Source organism: Chaetura pelagica, unplaced genomic scaffold (genome assembly GCF_000747805.2).
Source record: "Chaetura pelagica isolate M959 unplaced genomic scaffold, ChaPel_1.0 scaffold347, whole genome shotgun sequence".
Taxonomy (NCBI): Eukaryota; Metazoa; Chordata; class Aves; order Apodiformes; family Apodidae; genus Chaetura; species Chaetura pelagica.
In genome coordinates, this window is record NW_009954096.1 from 256,480 (window position 1) to 273,121 (window position 16,642).

Below are 16,642 nucleotides of genomic sequence, written 5' to 3' on the forward strand. Positions count from 1 at the left end.
AGCTGAAGCAGCCAAGTCCGCACTTTTCCTTTCCCAGTCCCTGCAGAACCCCTCCCCCTGCTTTTTTTTTTTTTGCTTCAGATTTTGCTGAGAAACTGCAGCAACTTTCCTGGGTTTTGGTCCATTATGAAACCACCCTTGTTTTCAAACGGACAAGAGTAGATGTGTGAGACATGCACAGAAATCCTCCTGGCTGCATCCCATCCAAAGTCCAGCTCCTTGAGGTCCTCGTGGCTGTAGCATCTGGTTGTCCTGGTCCAAAGGAACGTGGGAAGATCTGAGTCTTGTGTGCAAGGGACCAGGTCACAGCCTGAACCTGTACTTGCATGCGAAATCTTCACTGCCAGGAGGCTCATCCAGATCAGAAAAGCAGGTGTGGAGGCAGCTGGAAAGTCCCTCACCTCCCTTCAAAGTGCCACAGCTCTGCACTGAGCTGCAGGGAACATCTCCCTTTATTCAGGACATCAGTGTCCTCTGAGAGACCATGGAGCCACCTGTGCACCAAGTGACACAACTACCAGCTGCAGCTCTGCAAAACCTCTGTCCTCTGAGCCACAGGTGAGAAAGGGATGAAACCTTGAGGCTCAGCCCTTCAAAGGCAAGGAACTACCTCAGCACCATGAGGTCATGCTGTCCATTGCCTTCTTCTGCCACTTTCAAGTGCTGCAGTCATGCCCAGCTCTTCTACACATCTGGCCCTGACAAGCTGAGCCTCCACCAGCCTTTAATCTTCTTGCTGAGCCTCTATGCAGGATGGGCATGCAAGTGGCAGCTGCTTTCCAGGATTACCCACTCCTGCAGCTTCTCATGGCTCCACTTCTGTGTCTCTTCACTCACTAGTGGTGGTGTTGAGATGCCATTTGGCAGTTTCCTTCTCTGCCTGGCAGCCAGCAGAGAGAGACCTTTTCTAGGCAGTCAGGATGACTGGTCACCCCACTTCAGCTCTCCCTTGGGACTGCTATGCTGTGGAAAAATAGATGTGGAGAATCCTACTCATAGAGTACCAGAGATGGAGGAGTCCTCCAGAGGTTACTCAGTCCATTACAATATCCCACAGCAGGGCCAATGCTCTGTTTACATTTTCTGGCAGATTTATCTTCAATTCATATTAACAATTCCAATGAGAGACATTGTCATCTCCCCTGGATTTACATCTTGTTTTAAAGACGGCTTAGGATGTTGGTTGTCTCTAAGCATCACAGGCCAATGAGACCCTTGATTCCCATTGTGGTGTCATCTCAAGGCCTCAATTTTGGGAGGATGGCAGATCCACAGCTGTGCCCCAAAGCTGTGGAAGGGGACAGACAACGACCATGGGTCATATCACAGAGAAGGTCAAAAACCATGCCAATGATCTGCTGAGATCCCTGAAAAACATCTCATGGTGAGTTAGTGCAAAAGAGTGTCTGCTGGAGAGGTTTCCTCCTCGTGCCCTTGGTTGAGGGACCCCAAAATCACCTGTGGAATTGAGGTTGCAGGGGTGAAAATGCACTCCCTGACCTCAGCCCCTCTCCTGGGCTGTGAGTTTGGATGCAAGTGCTGCCCCAGGCCAGGTTCTGCTCTCCCAGGGGTTCCCCGTGGTCTGGGGATGCTTCAAAATGAAGTGAGCAAGGCTCAGAGCAACAAACCTCTGACCCAGCAGAGAAGAACCAGGGGGGGTGGGATGGGCCCTCATATTGAACAGAAATAAAAAAAACCCAACCCAACCAAACACAAAACAAGACACCCAAAAACCTGGGTGACTTTTTCCTGATCGTTTCACCCTTTTGGCCAATATTTAATGTCAATTCTCCCTCCAGGAGTTTGCAAGGACAGGATGGCTTTGGAGCAGACCATGTGGAGGCAGGAAACCCAGTTGCATTCCTGTCCCTCCCACCCCCCCCAAACACACGTGGCCATTTCTTTTCCCTTGTGAAAACTCAGTGATGCTGGGGGGTGAGGATTCACCTCTTTTGGATTCTGGGAAGGAAACCACAGATCCTCATTTTCAGGCCTCTTGACAAGCCACCGAAGTCAGAGCAGCTCCTCAAAAAGGCAAAGGACTGAGTGACCCAAGGGAGAGAGGAAGGGAGACAAGGATTTAGGAATCACTCCATACCTGGGGGGTTTCATAAGCACAAAGAAGAGTCATGGGGGCAAAGCAAACAGAAAACAAGAGCCAGCCAGACATTCTGTATCCACCACATTATTTTTTGGGGCTGCTCAGCCCCATGCCCAGTGGTTTGGCAGACCTGAAAGCCCAGGAGATGTTGTGTGTGGACAGATATCCCATGGGTTGTTTATACAAGAGTGTGGGCAGGGAGGGAACTGGTGCTGGAGCAATAACCCCCTCCAGGGAGGAGGGTGATGCTGAAGGCTGCGTGTGGGCCCAGGGGAGGAGGGTTTGTGTCTGCCCTTCCTGCTGGGGTGTGACCTGTGCTTATCTCTTCTGTACATGTCAATATTCAAACATATCCATCAATAAAGCACACATGCATTTTCCTGACACCTTTGGTCCTGTCTGCAGCTCCAGGATGCCCTGCATGTCCACACTGGTGCTGGGCTCACTTGGTTCCACGCTGTGAGGGCAGCTGGAAGAAATGAGGGAATGTCTTTTGGGGGGGGGGGTTGGCTGACTGGTGGGGCTCAGATGCTTTGTGGTTGGCTGGAAACCCAGGTCTGATCTGCTGCTGACCACCAAGGAGGGGCAGCAGGTGAAAAACCAACTCTGCTGAGCTGGAGAGACATCAATGACACCCAAGAAGGGGACACGGACCCACACAAGTCCTTGGGCTGCTTGTGCTGCACGTGGGAGTGACACATGCAAAGGTTTGGGAACAATTTGGGGAAGATTCAGGCTCAGAGGGGTGGAGAGGGCTGGAGACAGGCTGGGAGAGTTGGGGTGTTCAGCCTGGAGAAGAGAAGGCTCCAGGGAGACCTTAGAGCACCTTCCAGTGCCTGAAGGGGCTCCAGGAAAGCTGGGGAGGGGCTTGGGACAAGGGCAGGGAGGGATGGGATGAGGGGGAGCAGTTTTAAGCTGAAAGAGGGAGGATTGAGATGAGATACTGGGAAGAAATTCTTTGCTGTGAGGGTGGTGAGAGCCTGGCCCAGGTTGCCCAGAGAAGCTGTGGCTGCCCCATCCCTGGCAGTGTTGAAGGGCAGGTTGGATGGGGCTTGGAGCAGCCTGGGCTGGTGGGAGGTGTCCCTGCCCATGCAGGGGGCTTGGAACTGGATGGGCTTGAAGGTCTCTTCCAATCCTGTCTGTGATTCTAAAACTTAGCTCAAAGCTGGTGCCAGAGCAGGAGGTCTTGCAAGATGTTGCAGGATTAGGACTAATTGCATCCTCAGTAAGTGGCCACTAATGCTGAGATGTCATCATGCAACATGGGAGGGGGGTGGTTGGAAACAACTTAGGGTGGCTGGTGCTGCACCATCCTGCAGGACACAGGGGGAGGGGAGATGGGGAAGGAGGGAGGGTGGAGGTTCATGCCAGCTGGGGAGACTTCTGTTCATGTGACAAACATCTGTGAGTTATTTTTGGCAACTTAAACCAAAAAAAAAAAAAAAGACACCAGAGGAAAATTGAAGATGCAAATTGAATGTTTTCTTGCCAATTTTGTGTGGTAAAAAATTCTAGAAAACAAACGTATATAAAATTTATTTTGAAATAGTGAATGAAATTCAACTGGGTTCCGAAACACAAAGTGAGATCAAGGTTGAACCCAGAAACGTTTCACTTTCTCCTCCCAAAACTTGTGCTGGTCTCCACACTGAAGAGCAACCTGGGCTGGTGGGAGGTGTCCCTGCCCAAGCTGGGGGTTGGAACTGGGTGAGCTTGAAGGTCCCTTCCAACCCAAACCATTCTGGGATTCTGTGATTCCATGAATCCCACCTTCCCATGACATCATTGGTCACCACTGGTTGGATGAGGCCAGAAACAGCCCTGGCCCTACAGGCTTTGTGCTTGGAGTTCTTGGCTTCTTACCAGAAGCAGGGAAATAAAGAGGAGCAAGTTGTTATCATCCCTGTTACTGCCTGTGTGGGCAGAGGCACTTTTGGCAGTGTTTTTTGGCTAAAGTCCCTGCAGATGCATGAGAAAGTCTGAGTGGGAAGTCAGCCCTGCCCCCAAACAAAAGAGCAAGAACAGAGAATCACAGGATCATTAATGTTGGAAAAGACCTCTGAGACCATCAGGTCCAACTGTCAACCCAACAGCACCATGCCCACTAAACCACATCCTGAATTGCCATGTCTACACATTTTTTTCACACCTCCAAGGATGGTGACTCCACCACTGCCCTGGGCAGCCTCCTCTGATACTTGACCACTCTTTCACTACAGAAATTGTTCCTAATATCCAATCTAAACCTCCCCTGGCACAACTTGAGGCCATTTCTTGTCATCCTAAGATCCCACCACCATGACAAGGTGGTTCAAACCACCTTGAGATGCCCCATTGGACCCTTCTGTCCCACTTGGTTTCCCTGTGCTCCTGGATACCCCACTCACCAAGAAGAGAACAGTGTCCAAGGTCACCATGGACCTGACCTCTGTAGAGTGGTGAGTGGTGTCCCAGAATCACCTGGCAGAGGGTGTTGGGGCTACCTGTGTTGCAGACACAATCTGGGGAGGTGTTGGTGTTCCTGGCCACCCCTGTGAAGGGGAAGGCTGGGAACTCAGCCCAGCTCTGCTAGTGACACCCGGGCCCTGAAGCACCATCACCAGCCCATCAACTCACCAGCAGGTCCCACACGAAAACATCTTCCCCCACCTGCTTCATCTTCTGCCTTTGACAATCTGAGCTTTTGTTTTGTCTCCATCCTCTGCTTTGCTCCTACTTGATTAGCTTGGAACCCAAAAGCCCCAAGGAGAAACACAGAAACTTCTGCCATTTGCTTTTGCCACGGTGGTCAGCTCTGGTGGCTGTGGAGCTCCAGCTCATCTGTACCTCTTTTTTTCCTCCCCTCTTCCAATGAATGGGGGGGAGAAAAAGAAAACAGCAAGTACTTGTGCTTCCACCACAGCAAGAGATGATTTTACTACCAACCAGTGATGTGTCACCCACCCAGAGGCTGCCCCAAACCCCACCTGTTACTTGGGTAAAGAGAAACACCACCCACACCCCAGCCCAGAAGCTCTGTAGGATGGTTGAGTTCAACTGGTTGCTTTGTAAAAAGACTTAAAATTGCCTTCCCCCCTTTCAGCAGATGATTGCTATGGAAGTCTTGTGGAAAGAAAAGCAAACACCTCTCTGGCTCCTTACCCAGTGGTGCTCATGAAGGAGAGGGGACAGCAAAAGACCATGATCATCCTGGACGTAGGCAGAGCCTTGGAGAGCAGCCACGTTCTCTTCCATTCCTCCCTGCAAACCTCTTTTCTTTGCTACAACACAAGAAGGAAAATCAGAGCAGGGATGAGATATGGCCCCACACCTCTATGTTTTATCCTGCTGTCCAAAATGAGCTTAAAGTAGCTTTAAAACCACTACCCCCTGCCTGCTTCATTTCAAGTCTGGACACACCACGCTGTGCTCTCAGACGTGCCCAGCTCAGCTGCAGTTTCCCAGAACTGGGCTTCTGCCTCCAAGCTTAATGCCACGGGATGAAGCAGCACAACAGTCTGAGGAGATGGTGGTGACTGAAACCTTCATGGCACTCCTAAGTGCCAGGTTCAGCCCTGCCTTGTCTCAGCCGTGCTTAATTCCAAAGCTGAGGAGCAGCAGGGAAATAAAACAGAGACACAGCAGGAACCCAGTTCTGGATGCTGGGATGGGCTGCACGGAGGCTTGGAAGGGGTGGGGGAGCAGAGGTCACCTCTGACTTTGCTCTGAAACACCAGCCGGCACCAGCTTTTGGAAAGGTTGCCAAACTAGGAGGTGTCCTGGACGGAAGGGACGACAGACAAGACGTAATCAAGATTTCCTGCGTGTAACGTTGGGGTCTGAATGATTCAGACAAGGGGCACAAGGACAGCAAAAGTGCAGGGAAGTGGGGAGATAAGACCAGGAGAGCAGGTTGATTGAAAAGGGTGCATTAGCAATGCATTTTGCTACTTATAATTAAACAACAAAGGTTAACCACTGAAATGCCAGCAACTTATTTATTATCTAGGTCTGTACTAGGCCTAAAATACTAATTATCACCTTTAAAGGGTTCTAGAGTCTTAAAACTTAATGATTAAAATTACTTAAGTTTGCTAATAAAGACAGTGAAAGAGTTAATATCTCTCACCCTTGCCAGGCCAGTTGGGTGTCCCTGGGTGGGTCTTCACTCCTGAGAATCAATCTCTCTGGCAGGTGTCCCCTCTGGAGAAGAGCAGGTACAGCAACCTCCTGGGAAAGTCTATGGAAATGCCCCTGATAAAAAGGGGACCAGGCTTTGATAGAATGAAGTGGATTGACTGCTGTCATGTAACCACCAGCCAGACCTCCAAGACCTCTCATTGGGGAGTAAGAGGAAAACAGTAGAGAAGCCATGAAGGTCTTGTTCTCACCAAGCAGACTCTGTTGTTTATCTGCTTGCTCTTACTGGGATCTCCCTTTCAGGCCTGGTTGTGGCTGGGCTGAGCTCTCTGTTCTTCACCACTGCAGAGCAGCTGGAGCTCTGAACATCAACTTGGTCTCTGTTTTCTGTACCTGTCAAGGCTGTGACCAGCTCAGAGCTTGCTGGGCCTTCTCCATTCTCATGGGAATCTTTCCACTCCAGGCCTGGGTCTGCAAAACTGAGAGACAAAAGCAGCTGAATCATAGAGGGAAACTGAGGCAGGCATCCTGAGGGATGGAGGGTCCTGCTACATTAGCAAAGCTCTTGGGCTGATACAGTCTCCGGGGTGTCAGGTTTGAATCTTCTGATTCAAAGGGAAAGATGGTTGAGGGGAAAAATGATCAGGGAGAGGACGAAGGGGAGAGGCTGAGGTTTTCTGTGGCTGCTGGACTTACTTAAACCCAGACTGCAGAAGCTCTGGAGCTCTGGGACTGTAGCACAGTCACCCAAATGCTGACCAGCTGCATCAGGACAGCAGGGACTCAGGACCCCAGTGCTGAGGAGGTTGGAGCAGATACATTCCCTCTTCAGCCCTGACCATCCCAGGTCTCCAACAAAAAGACTTTGACACCTCTTTGGGATGCTCCTCCCTTCCACTACCCTCCAGAGCTCACTCTGGAGAAGATCAGGAGCCAAGTGCATCCCCAAGGCACCTTAGGGAAGATGCAGGTGAGGCTGATGGGTTTGGGGACTGCAAGGCAGGGTGTGGGCACAGCAGCTACCCCTGTGCTCTGGAGGAGGACACATCAGCTTCTTCCTCCTCCCAAATCCAGTCTCTGGACTGCTCAGGTAGACACAAGCACCTTGAGATCCACCACCACCATGGTGAAAACTCACTCTCACCCCAGCCAGGAGCCTTTAAAAAACCCCTCAAGTGATTTCTTCCCCCTTTTTCAGAAGGTGGAGGGGGGGGGAGAGAAAGAAGAAAAAAAATTAAATTAATTAACCAGATCATCTACTTTTTATTCCAGAGGAAAGTGTTGCATTATTTACTTTTTATTTATATACACATAGTTCACATTTGTATTTTAAATGCACAGACCTCCCAAGAATTTCCTCGTTCCTGCTTTAAATTAGCTGTTATTTTACAATACAAAAAAATTATACCAAAAAACTGCAGTCCTAAATGTGTGTATGTATAACACCCACAACCCCCAGCAATGAAATAGTTTACAATACCTGCTTATATTTACATATGAATGCAATAAATGCTAAATTATACATATTAACAAACTAAGCTCAAGTCTGAACACCGAGAATTGTAAATAATTACAGAACAAAAAGGGAAAAAAGAAGAAATCCAGAATACAATTCATTCAAGGATCCTAGTGTAAAGAACATTTCTTGTGCACAAATTTCAGAGTAATATAAAACTCTATTTTTGTTTCCTTTTTGCTTTTTATTAAAAAAAAATAATCATAATGGACTGACATACATTAGACTCCTCCACGGTTTGTTTTGAATATTTTTTTGTCTTCTTTCTTCTGGTGAGGTTTGTGGAGTTAATGATAAATGCAGAGGAAATGGCCAAGGAATTATAGTGCCTGGAAGATGCACAGAAATCAGTCCATGGGTAGTGTTAGAACTAAGTAAGAAACGGATCAAACCTGCCCCGATCCTGAAGCAGAGAAACAAAACAGCATCTGCACGTTGCAGTAATGTTCCTAGCATGGGGAAACTAATCTAATTTAGGCAGCTGTGAAAAAAAAAAGGGTGAATTGGACTCAAATTGCCAACAGCACTGCCAAAAATGACACAAACACACTTCCCCCTCCCTTCCCTTGGCTCCCGCATCCCCCAATGCTCCCGTGAGCATCTTTCCACTTCAACCCCACCCAACTCCCAACCTGCTCCTGCAGTTTCCCTCAGGAAGCTCCTAAAAGCTGACTCTCATCCTTCCCCTTCCCATCTGGAATTCCCAAATGAAGGTAAAAAAGGAATGGGGAAGCAGAGGCACCAGGAGCTGCCTGTGAGTTGGGTGGGTGACTTTGAAAGTGGCTCCTGGAAAGTTGGGGTCTGGTCTTTGCCTTCTCACAGCTCAGAGCTGGCAAATCTCTGTTTCCAGGGAAAAGGGTTTTCTAGCTGATGCTCTGTCCCCAGCTCAGGGGTTCCATGGAGAAGAAAAGGCAGCCACTGACAGCGGGAGCAGCTAAGGATGGAAGATCAGCCTCATCTTGGTGGGCCTGGACTTACTAGGGGAAAAGCCTGACGTTTAGTTCCAGCCTCTTGAGGGAGGTTATTTCACCCAAAGCTCCCATCAGCTTCTTTAGGGCCAAGCAGGACGAGCTGCCATTTAAAAACCAGAGTAGGAACCCAGTAGGAACCCTTATCTATTCTGGTCAACATTTACCACAGAGAAAATGATGCTCCTGAGCAATATTTAGAACACAAGCTATGCCTAAGGAAGCATCATTCCAGGCACTGTCAAGCTTTTATTGTACCATTCCATCCAATTTTTGGTACATTACATGCTATGACTTTATGCTAATCCCAGGCATTACCCCACTGTGCACAGCTTTATTTTTTGGCAATTTCAATACAGCACATTTTAAGCCCAGGGAGAGTGGCAAGAACTCAAAAGGGTCCCATAAATTCTTGTCTCCCAACATCTTGACCCCTGCTGTGGCAGGGTCTCCTGTCCCTCATCTTACACCAGCCCAGAGAAAACCCTGGCCTAGAAGAAAATGGAAACAGGTGAGTGGAAAAAAAAAACCAACCACACCAACTATGTTACTTGGAGATCCAATGGCACTGCTGCTTTCTAGAATAAAAGGGCTACAACACTTTGATTTTTCATTAAATTTCTTTTTCAAGGCTACTCTCCAAGAATACAAATGCTCTGAGGGCTGAGACTTTGAATGCTGAATTTCAGCCAGTTATAAAAGCTTGAAAATTGTGATTTTGAATGGCACAATCTTAATGGTAGAGGCTTAAACTGCTGACTTAATCCTCCAAGTAATGACTGCTTTAAGGACATTTATCACCTGTCTTCATGTATTGGTTTTTTCCCCTTTTCAAATGGAAGAGCCACATTTTAGTTCCCTTACACATTTAAGTGAAATGCATTTGAAGACATAAAAGGCAAGTTATGCCTCCCTGCTTTATACTGCAAGATATCAGGACTCTAATTTGATGTTTCTTTAAAGCTCTGGAAAGTTATCTAATACTCATCATATGAAGAAGTTGTTAAGACAAAACTCATACATCATTTAAAATGCATCAAAAATACATTCAATATTTCTTTTTCTGGTTTATATACACTTTAAATCTTCCCAGGTTCTGCACACTACTGTATAGTTTATGTACAAGTGCAAAACTGGGGTGTTATTTTTCATGTATTTACAGATTCTCCCAAGAAACAAGGTTGCTCTTTCTCCCCTCCCATCACCTCCAAATGAAATAAACCCAGAAATCCTTCATTTTTGATATTGGCCTGGTGATAAACCACCACCAATTCTTACCCCCCACTCCCACCTTCTTCTCTATTTTACCTTTAAGCTGGGATGAAAACTGTTTGCAGCAGAGACATGTATGAGAGTTCTCTTTTTCCCTCATCAAATGGAGATAAGATGCAGAGCAGAGTTACATCCTAAAGGAGCTGTTTCATTTTATGGATATAAACAAGTCTCATTCCTCTATTTACTTTTTTTTTTTGGTTCTCCTAAACCTCAAAGTTTGGTCATTTTTTTGCTCATCTTTCCAATACCTGGCACCTAACCTTGTCACTGCACTTCTGGGCACAATCCAGCATCAGCTTTTGAGATGAGAGAACTCAGCTCTCCAGAGGGGGGAAAAAAAAAGCCCCACATTTCCATCTTTTTTGTCAAAATAAAAATAAACCACCCCTCCAGGCCTATTGTTCTGAAAGCTGCTTCTGTCCAGGAAAACCAAAGCAACAACTTCAAGCAGCTACTTAAGTGCTGCCCCGAATAATGAGACTTAAACTCAAACCTTTCTCTATTTGGGTTGGCAGTTCTCCTCCCCAAATAGATGTTGGAGAAGCAAGAAGACATCTCTGAACACAAGGATGTGCATCACGACTGAAAACATGTAAAGCAATAACACGGGAGGGATTTTAGTCCAGTCTTATTTCTCCAGTTCAGCTCAGCCTGAACACACAAGGAGTTAGCAAATATTTTCAGGAGATGAATGTGTCTGAGGTAATCTGTGCATCACTTCACCCTTACATTGCCTAAAACCCTTCATTCTAAAAGATAAAACTCACCCCTTTCCCTCCCAGAATTTCTTTTTCCCCAGAGGGCACTGAAACTTCTCGTTGAGAAACAGATGCATTTTTTATATATAAATACATGTATGTGTGTTTATATGTACAAAATCCATTTTTTTTTCCACCCCCCACAGTATTGTTCTTATTTTTTGTCCTGTTGTATTTGTTAAATGACAGGTGGAATCAGAATTACAATCCACCATGGTCTTTAAACCCCACTACTGCTGCCTGGACATGCACATGAATCCAGGTCTTTATTGCCAAGTCAAAGAGCTTCTTCAACAGATAAAAAAACCCCACCAAAAATGAGTTGGCTGATAGTGATCAACGACCAAAACGTGCACAAAAATAAAAGATACATAAAAGGGTTTCATTTTGGCAAAGGGTGGTACCTGGCCAGATGATTCAAGGGCATTTTCCTTTGCTTCCTTTGGTTGGATGCTTCTCCAGCCCATAAAAACTCGAGGTCCTCATCAGAAACCAGCGACTTGGTGACCTGAATGAACCCACACTTACTGTAATTAAGCAGCAATTATGCACCTCGTTTGGTACCTTCATGTAACATCTTCCTACCACCTTCAATGTCACAACTTTAGATGGCACCATGTCACATTCCAGAATCAAGGGGGACACTGGTCACCAGCAGGCACAGGCTAAGGGGTAAAGTCCAACCTTGAACCTCAAACCATAATCCCATCTAGTCAGAGCCCAGTTCCAGATGGTTTGATACATCCCCCAAAATGCCAAACCTTCTCCTTGTTGTTTGCAAGTCCCTGCCTTTCACCAACAAGCCATCTCCTTCAACACCCAAGAGAGTTCAACCCCAAAGGGAAATACCAGTAACTGAACATGGAGAGCTCAAACCTGTGGCCAAGGGAGGCTGCTCTGCTTGCTTTTTTATTTAAAGTTCTTTTTTTACTTCATCCTCAAATGATCTGGCACCTCAAATATTGCTTTTGACACCCTGTGAGGAGACAGAGAAAACCTTACTGCTGAGGAGGGAGCCCAGGCACAGCTCAGCTCTCATCCAGAAGAAGGGCAGGAGGGAAGGGGAAGGGAAAGAGGGCAGAGAAAATCAGAAGAAATAGAACATATTTGACCCAGAAAACAAACTGCTTCTATTAAAAGCGCTGGTGAAACCAGGAGTTTTCTCATGAGACACTGAAACTCTAGTTTTCCCCCAGATATTTCCACCTGGTTGAGCAGTTTGTTGGTCAGGAAAATGCCATTTTCCTCTGCCTGTGTGTGATATATTACAAAGAACACAGACTGCCTTGGGTGACTGGGTATGTGTGCATACATAGATTTAAAAGAAATATAATTATGTTAAAAAGAAACGTGTGTAGCAGCCTCCTCACTCCCTAGATCTGTTCGAGTCTAGGCACTTGTGTGTGGTGTCCTCCAAGCAGGTTAAGACTGTGTAAACACTGAGTCCTTCAAAAGCAACACGCAGCTTCTCCAGGCATTGCACGTGATCTGAGCAACACGGGACATCAACCTTTAAACCATCCCAGCTTCTGCACTCCTGGTGTTCTGGGCCATGCTGACTACAGAAACGCTGCATCTGGAAGAGAGTTCCACTTAAATCATGAGGAAATCAACGTACATCATGAAATGAAAACAAAGGATGAAGATGCTTTCAAGATTAATAGTAGTGTTTATGTGTTGAGAGCTGACACCTGTAAACACTGCATCCTTCTCTCTTTGTACAGTTTGATAAATACATGAACTACAAAGCACTTTCCATGTATAAACCTGAGTGTCATTCTTATTGGGACTACTGTTCTATTTACACTGACCATGAACGGTGGCGACCGGATGTTACTGGACCTGCAATGAAATTATTTCACTTTAAACTTGAAGAAAACAAAGGAGCAATCTGAAGCCACGTGTCAGTAAAACTTAAGTGGAGCAGCTGTCAAAGAAAGCCAACTAGCACGGAGATGAGAGAAAACGTCGGGTTCGAGGAAGTCGTGTTTCTTCGAGTGCTTCTAGTCTCTTGTGACACAACTTGGAAATCCTTCCCCTCCCTCCTTCCAAGGTGTTACTTTTTCTGTCTTGTTTAAAACCCTAAACAGTTTCTGATGTCCATGCATCAAATACAGGTTCCTGGCTGTGCAGGGGGCTGTTGTTTCCGATTTCGTATTGCACCCGATTTCTCTTTGTAGGCAATTGGCATCTGTTGTGAAATGTCCACCAGTGCACTGGCCACTGCAAGACCTGAGGAAAATGAAACAAAATAGTCACAGGAAAAAAAAAATCCTTCTGCCCCAGCTGAGAAAAAAAAACCAACCCTCCAAGCCACAAAATGAGTATCATGTTTTGAGTTCTTAAAAAGAGCGAACTAGAAAAGCATTTTGGCTTAAGAGATTAAACTCTAGTGGCTGCTCTGAAATCAGCTTTTAAATGAGTGTATTATTGAAAGCCACTGTGGTAGGAAAAGCTGGGAATAAGGAGTGTGGGTGTTAAGGGATATGAAACCCATAACACTGAGGGGAAGGGGCTTTCTCTGCACCAGTAGATGTGCTAGAATAAATCTTAAAAGCACACGGGCTTGGAGGCTTCACTGGGCTTCCTGGACATTCAACATCTCTGCAACCTTCTCCTAGCAGATCCACCAACAAACCACCACTGGTCACCTGGGACTGAGCTCATACAGCTCACAAATATCCCACCTCAAGCCACCCCATCTTAAACCTCCCTATCTCAAACCCAGCTAACAAACTATCTTTTAAGATCCTCTACTTCAACGTCTCAACTGCAGAAAGCCCAGTCACACCCCAAACTGCCCAGGAGATGACATCTCAGTGCCCTCCAAGCAGATTTCAGTGAGTAGGGGCTGGGAATAAGAATATTTTAAGCTGGATGGAGATAACTATTATGTCCAGAGGTGCTAAGAGAAGGGCATGGATGCTTTGAAAGGACTCGATTTTTTTTTTGCAAAAGGAGCTGAGAACGGAGCAGGAAGAGACTGGGAGGCAAGTTACTTTCACAGGTAACTACTGCAAACCTGCCTGTGCCAGATCCTCCTTTTTCCCCAGCCATAAGTAAAGTGTAATCCAAACATTAAATGTTCATCCATCAAATGACCCAAGAAATCGAGTAGAACCTCAGGGGGGAGGCTGGCAGGGCCCAAGCTGTCTTAAAATAACCCCGGCACATCCTCGAGGGGCACACGGGAGAAGCAGTGACTGCAGGATGGAGTCTGAAGCTGTGTGAGGCAAGGCTGGGGAAGGCACAGAGAGTTAAGGCCAGCAGAGACAAGGAGATGGCTCACCTGACTGTCCTGGTGGTGGGATACCCCCAAGTCCTCGAGGCAACCTCACGAACACAGAGAGAACGGCTGCTTTGTTCCCAAAGCAGGGCTCCAGGGCTATGGGCTTTGGTACAGTCTGCAGCGAGGGAAGGGAGAGGAGAAAACGAATGTTACCCAGTGTGTGGCACCCTCCCTCTTCCCCCAGTGTCATCTTGTTCCCATCTTACAAGCTTCAGGGCATGAACCATGCTTCTGTGCTTGGCAACCCCCCAGCACGTCGCTAGCAAAGCTCAAACCAACGTTAGAAACGATCAACCCCCCCCCTCCGTTGTCGTCACAAAACCCCCCACATTTACTTGCTAAAATCCCAGCTATTCAGAAGTCCAGCACTGCACAAGGCTGGTATTTCTCCCTGCATTCAATAACAAAGGAGCAGCTTACGCTGAACAACAGGAGTGAGGGGTTTATTTCTCTTCGAACCCGCCAGCAGCGCGTCACAAACATCGGCACGTCCAACCACTGCGAGCTGGTGGTTCGACCTCTATTTCAGGAGTCTGCCTCCACATGCCCCCTTCTCAGCACTGTGAGCTTTCATACAGTAAAGAACATCTACCCCCAAACCTCCTCCATGCTTCACAGTTGTTTTCTTTCAGCTCAGTTCCCCCAGTTTTCTCTTTCATTTCTGTTCTCTCCCAAGGGGTTGAGTTCATTCTGAAGTGGTCTTAAGTGCAAGGTTCTGCACGTGCCTCAGGACAACCCCCAGCACAAATCCAGGCTGGGCAGAGAATGGATGGAGAGCAGCCCTGAGGAGAAGAACTTGGGGGTGTTGGGGATGAGAAACTCAGCATGAGCTGGCACCATGTCCTGGAGCCCAGAAACCAATCCTGTCCTGGGCTGTGTCACCAGCAGGGCCAGGGAGGGGATTGTCCCTTTCTGCTCTGGTGAGACCCCCTGCAGGGTTGGGTCCAGCTCTGGGGTCCCCAACAGAAGAAGGACATGGAGCTCTTGGAGAGGGTCCAGAGGAGGCCACAGAGATTACCTCAGGGCTGGAGCAGCTCTGCTCTGGAGACAGGCTGGGAGAGTTGGGGTGTTCAGCCTGGAGAAGAGAAGGCTCCAGGGAGATCTTACTGTGGCCTTTCAATACTTCAGGGGGGTTTATAAGAAAGATGGGGACAGACTTTTTAGTAGGGCCTGTAGTGATAGAAAAGGGGTGATGGTTCTAAACTGAAAGAGGGGAGATCAGACTACGTATTAAGAAGAAACTTTTTACACTGAGAGTGGTGAAGCTCTGGCCCAGGTTGCCCAGAGAGGTGGGAGATGCCCCATCCCTGGAAACATTCCAGGTCAGGTTGGACAGGGCTCTGAGCAACCTGGTCTAGTTGGAGATGTCCCTGCTCACTGCAGGGGGTTGGACTGGATGAGCTTTAAACATCCCTTTGAACCCAAACCTTGTTGTAATTGTTCTTAGGCAGCTGGTTGCTCTGGGAGATGAAAGTGCTTTGGGAAGTCTGTCCTGTCCTTTAGTGGTCCACACTCTGGATGTGCTTTCAGTGACCTGTTGCATCCTAAGATGGACCACCCTTACCATGCTTTACTGAAGCCTGTTTACTTTGAATACACATATTTCATTACAAACATGAAATAAAGCTTTCAACTAAAATACTAATGGGTAATGACGAAGATATGATGGACAGGCAGTCTTCTCCCACCCTGGAGGAGCAGGGGACTGGACCCCTTGCTGACCCTCTGTGTCTTTGAACATCGTCCTCCCACTGGACTCCTGGAGAGACCTTTGAATGCTCAAGAGCTAATTTCAATATCTCATTATAAAAACAAAATGCAACAGCACAGCCCAGAAAATACATTCCTACCTGAGCCAGTCCCTGATCTCACACACAATTAGACTCAACCAGCATTATTATGGGATGGCACAACAGCATGATGAGGATGCAGAATCAACACCTACGAGTTCAGGTACAACAAAGTGCCTTCTTTTGTTCCCCATCAGCAAAAAAAAGCTGAGAACCACTATTTTACCTGCTACGCTCAGTGCTTTCTGATTTCTTCCTTTAGCCTGGTATTAATGAAATAATTATTGCTTTTTCCATTAGGCAGAAAATTGTCCTACTGTACTTAGATGTTCAACAGAAACTCAATATAATGCAAGGCTCTGTAAAAACCAAACGGGACTCAAACAATGCTATTAAATTACTGCTGCTCAATAATAAAAGGGAAAAAAAATAGATGACAGCAAGCAAAATGAAACTTAAAACTGTTTTCATCTCTCATGTTTACTGCAATGATTGCACAACAATTTGTTAGTCTGTGGAAGGTAGATAAATATGTATTTTACAGGCTGGAAAGACGTCAGCTGCCGCCTGCCTGGTTTATGGCTCCAGCTTTCTTCATCTTCTCCCCACCCCCAACAGAGGGATCAAGCTCCAAATAATGCTTTTCCCACCAGGCAACCAAGCACACCCTGGTGCTGTATCCCACAGGCAACTCGATTGCCACAGGTAATGGAGAGAGCACAGAGAAGGCAACTGCAGAAATACAGCCCGGGGACTTGTGGTGTATGAGTGGGAGTGTGTACCCAGCTCCCAGGGTGGGTGTGATTTTGGAGAGAGCCCAGGAGCT

The 16,642-nt window shown here is 47.1% G+C and overlaps 1 protein-coding gene across 1 annotated transcript in view; it reads right to left on the reverse strand.

Moving 5' to 3' along the window:
• Window positions 1–12,390: 12,390 nt before the first annotated feature.
• Window positions 12,391–16,642, reverse strand: part of ATRN (attractin) — a 136,683-nt gene continuing 132,431 nt past the window's right edge. The window contains exons 28-29 of the mRNA XM_010002327.1: window positions 14,027–14,141; window positions 12,391–12,969 (exon numbers count right to left, since the gene is read on the reverse strand). Of these exons, the coding sequence (XP_010000629.1) occupies window positions 12,845–12,969; window positions 14,027–14,141 (240 nt within the window). The 3' untranslated portion in view covers window positions 12,391–12,844. The remainder of the gene's footprint in view (window positions 12,970–14,026; window positions 14,142–16,642) is intronic.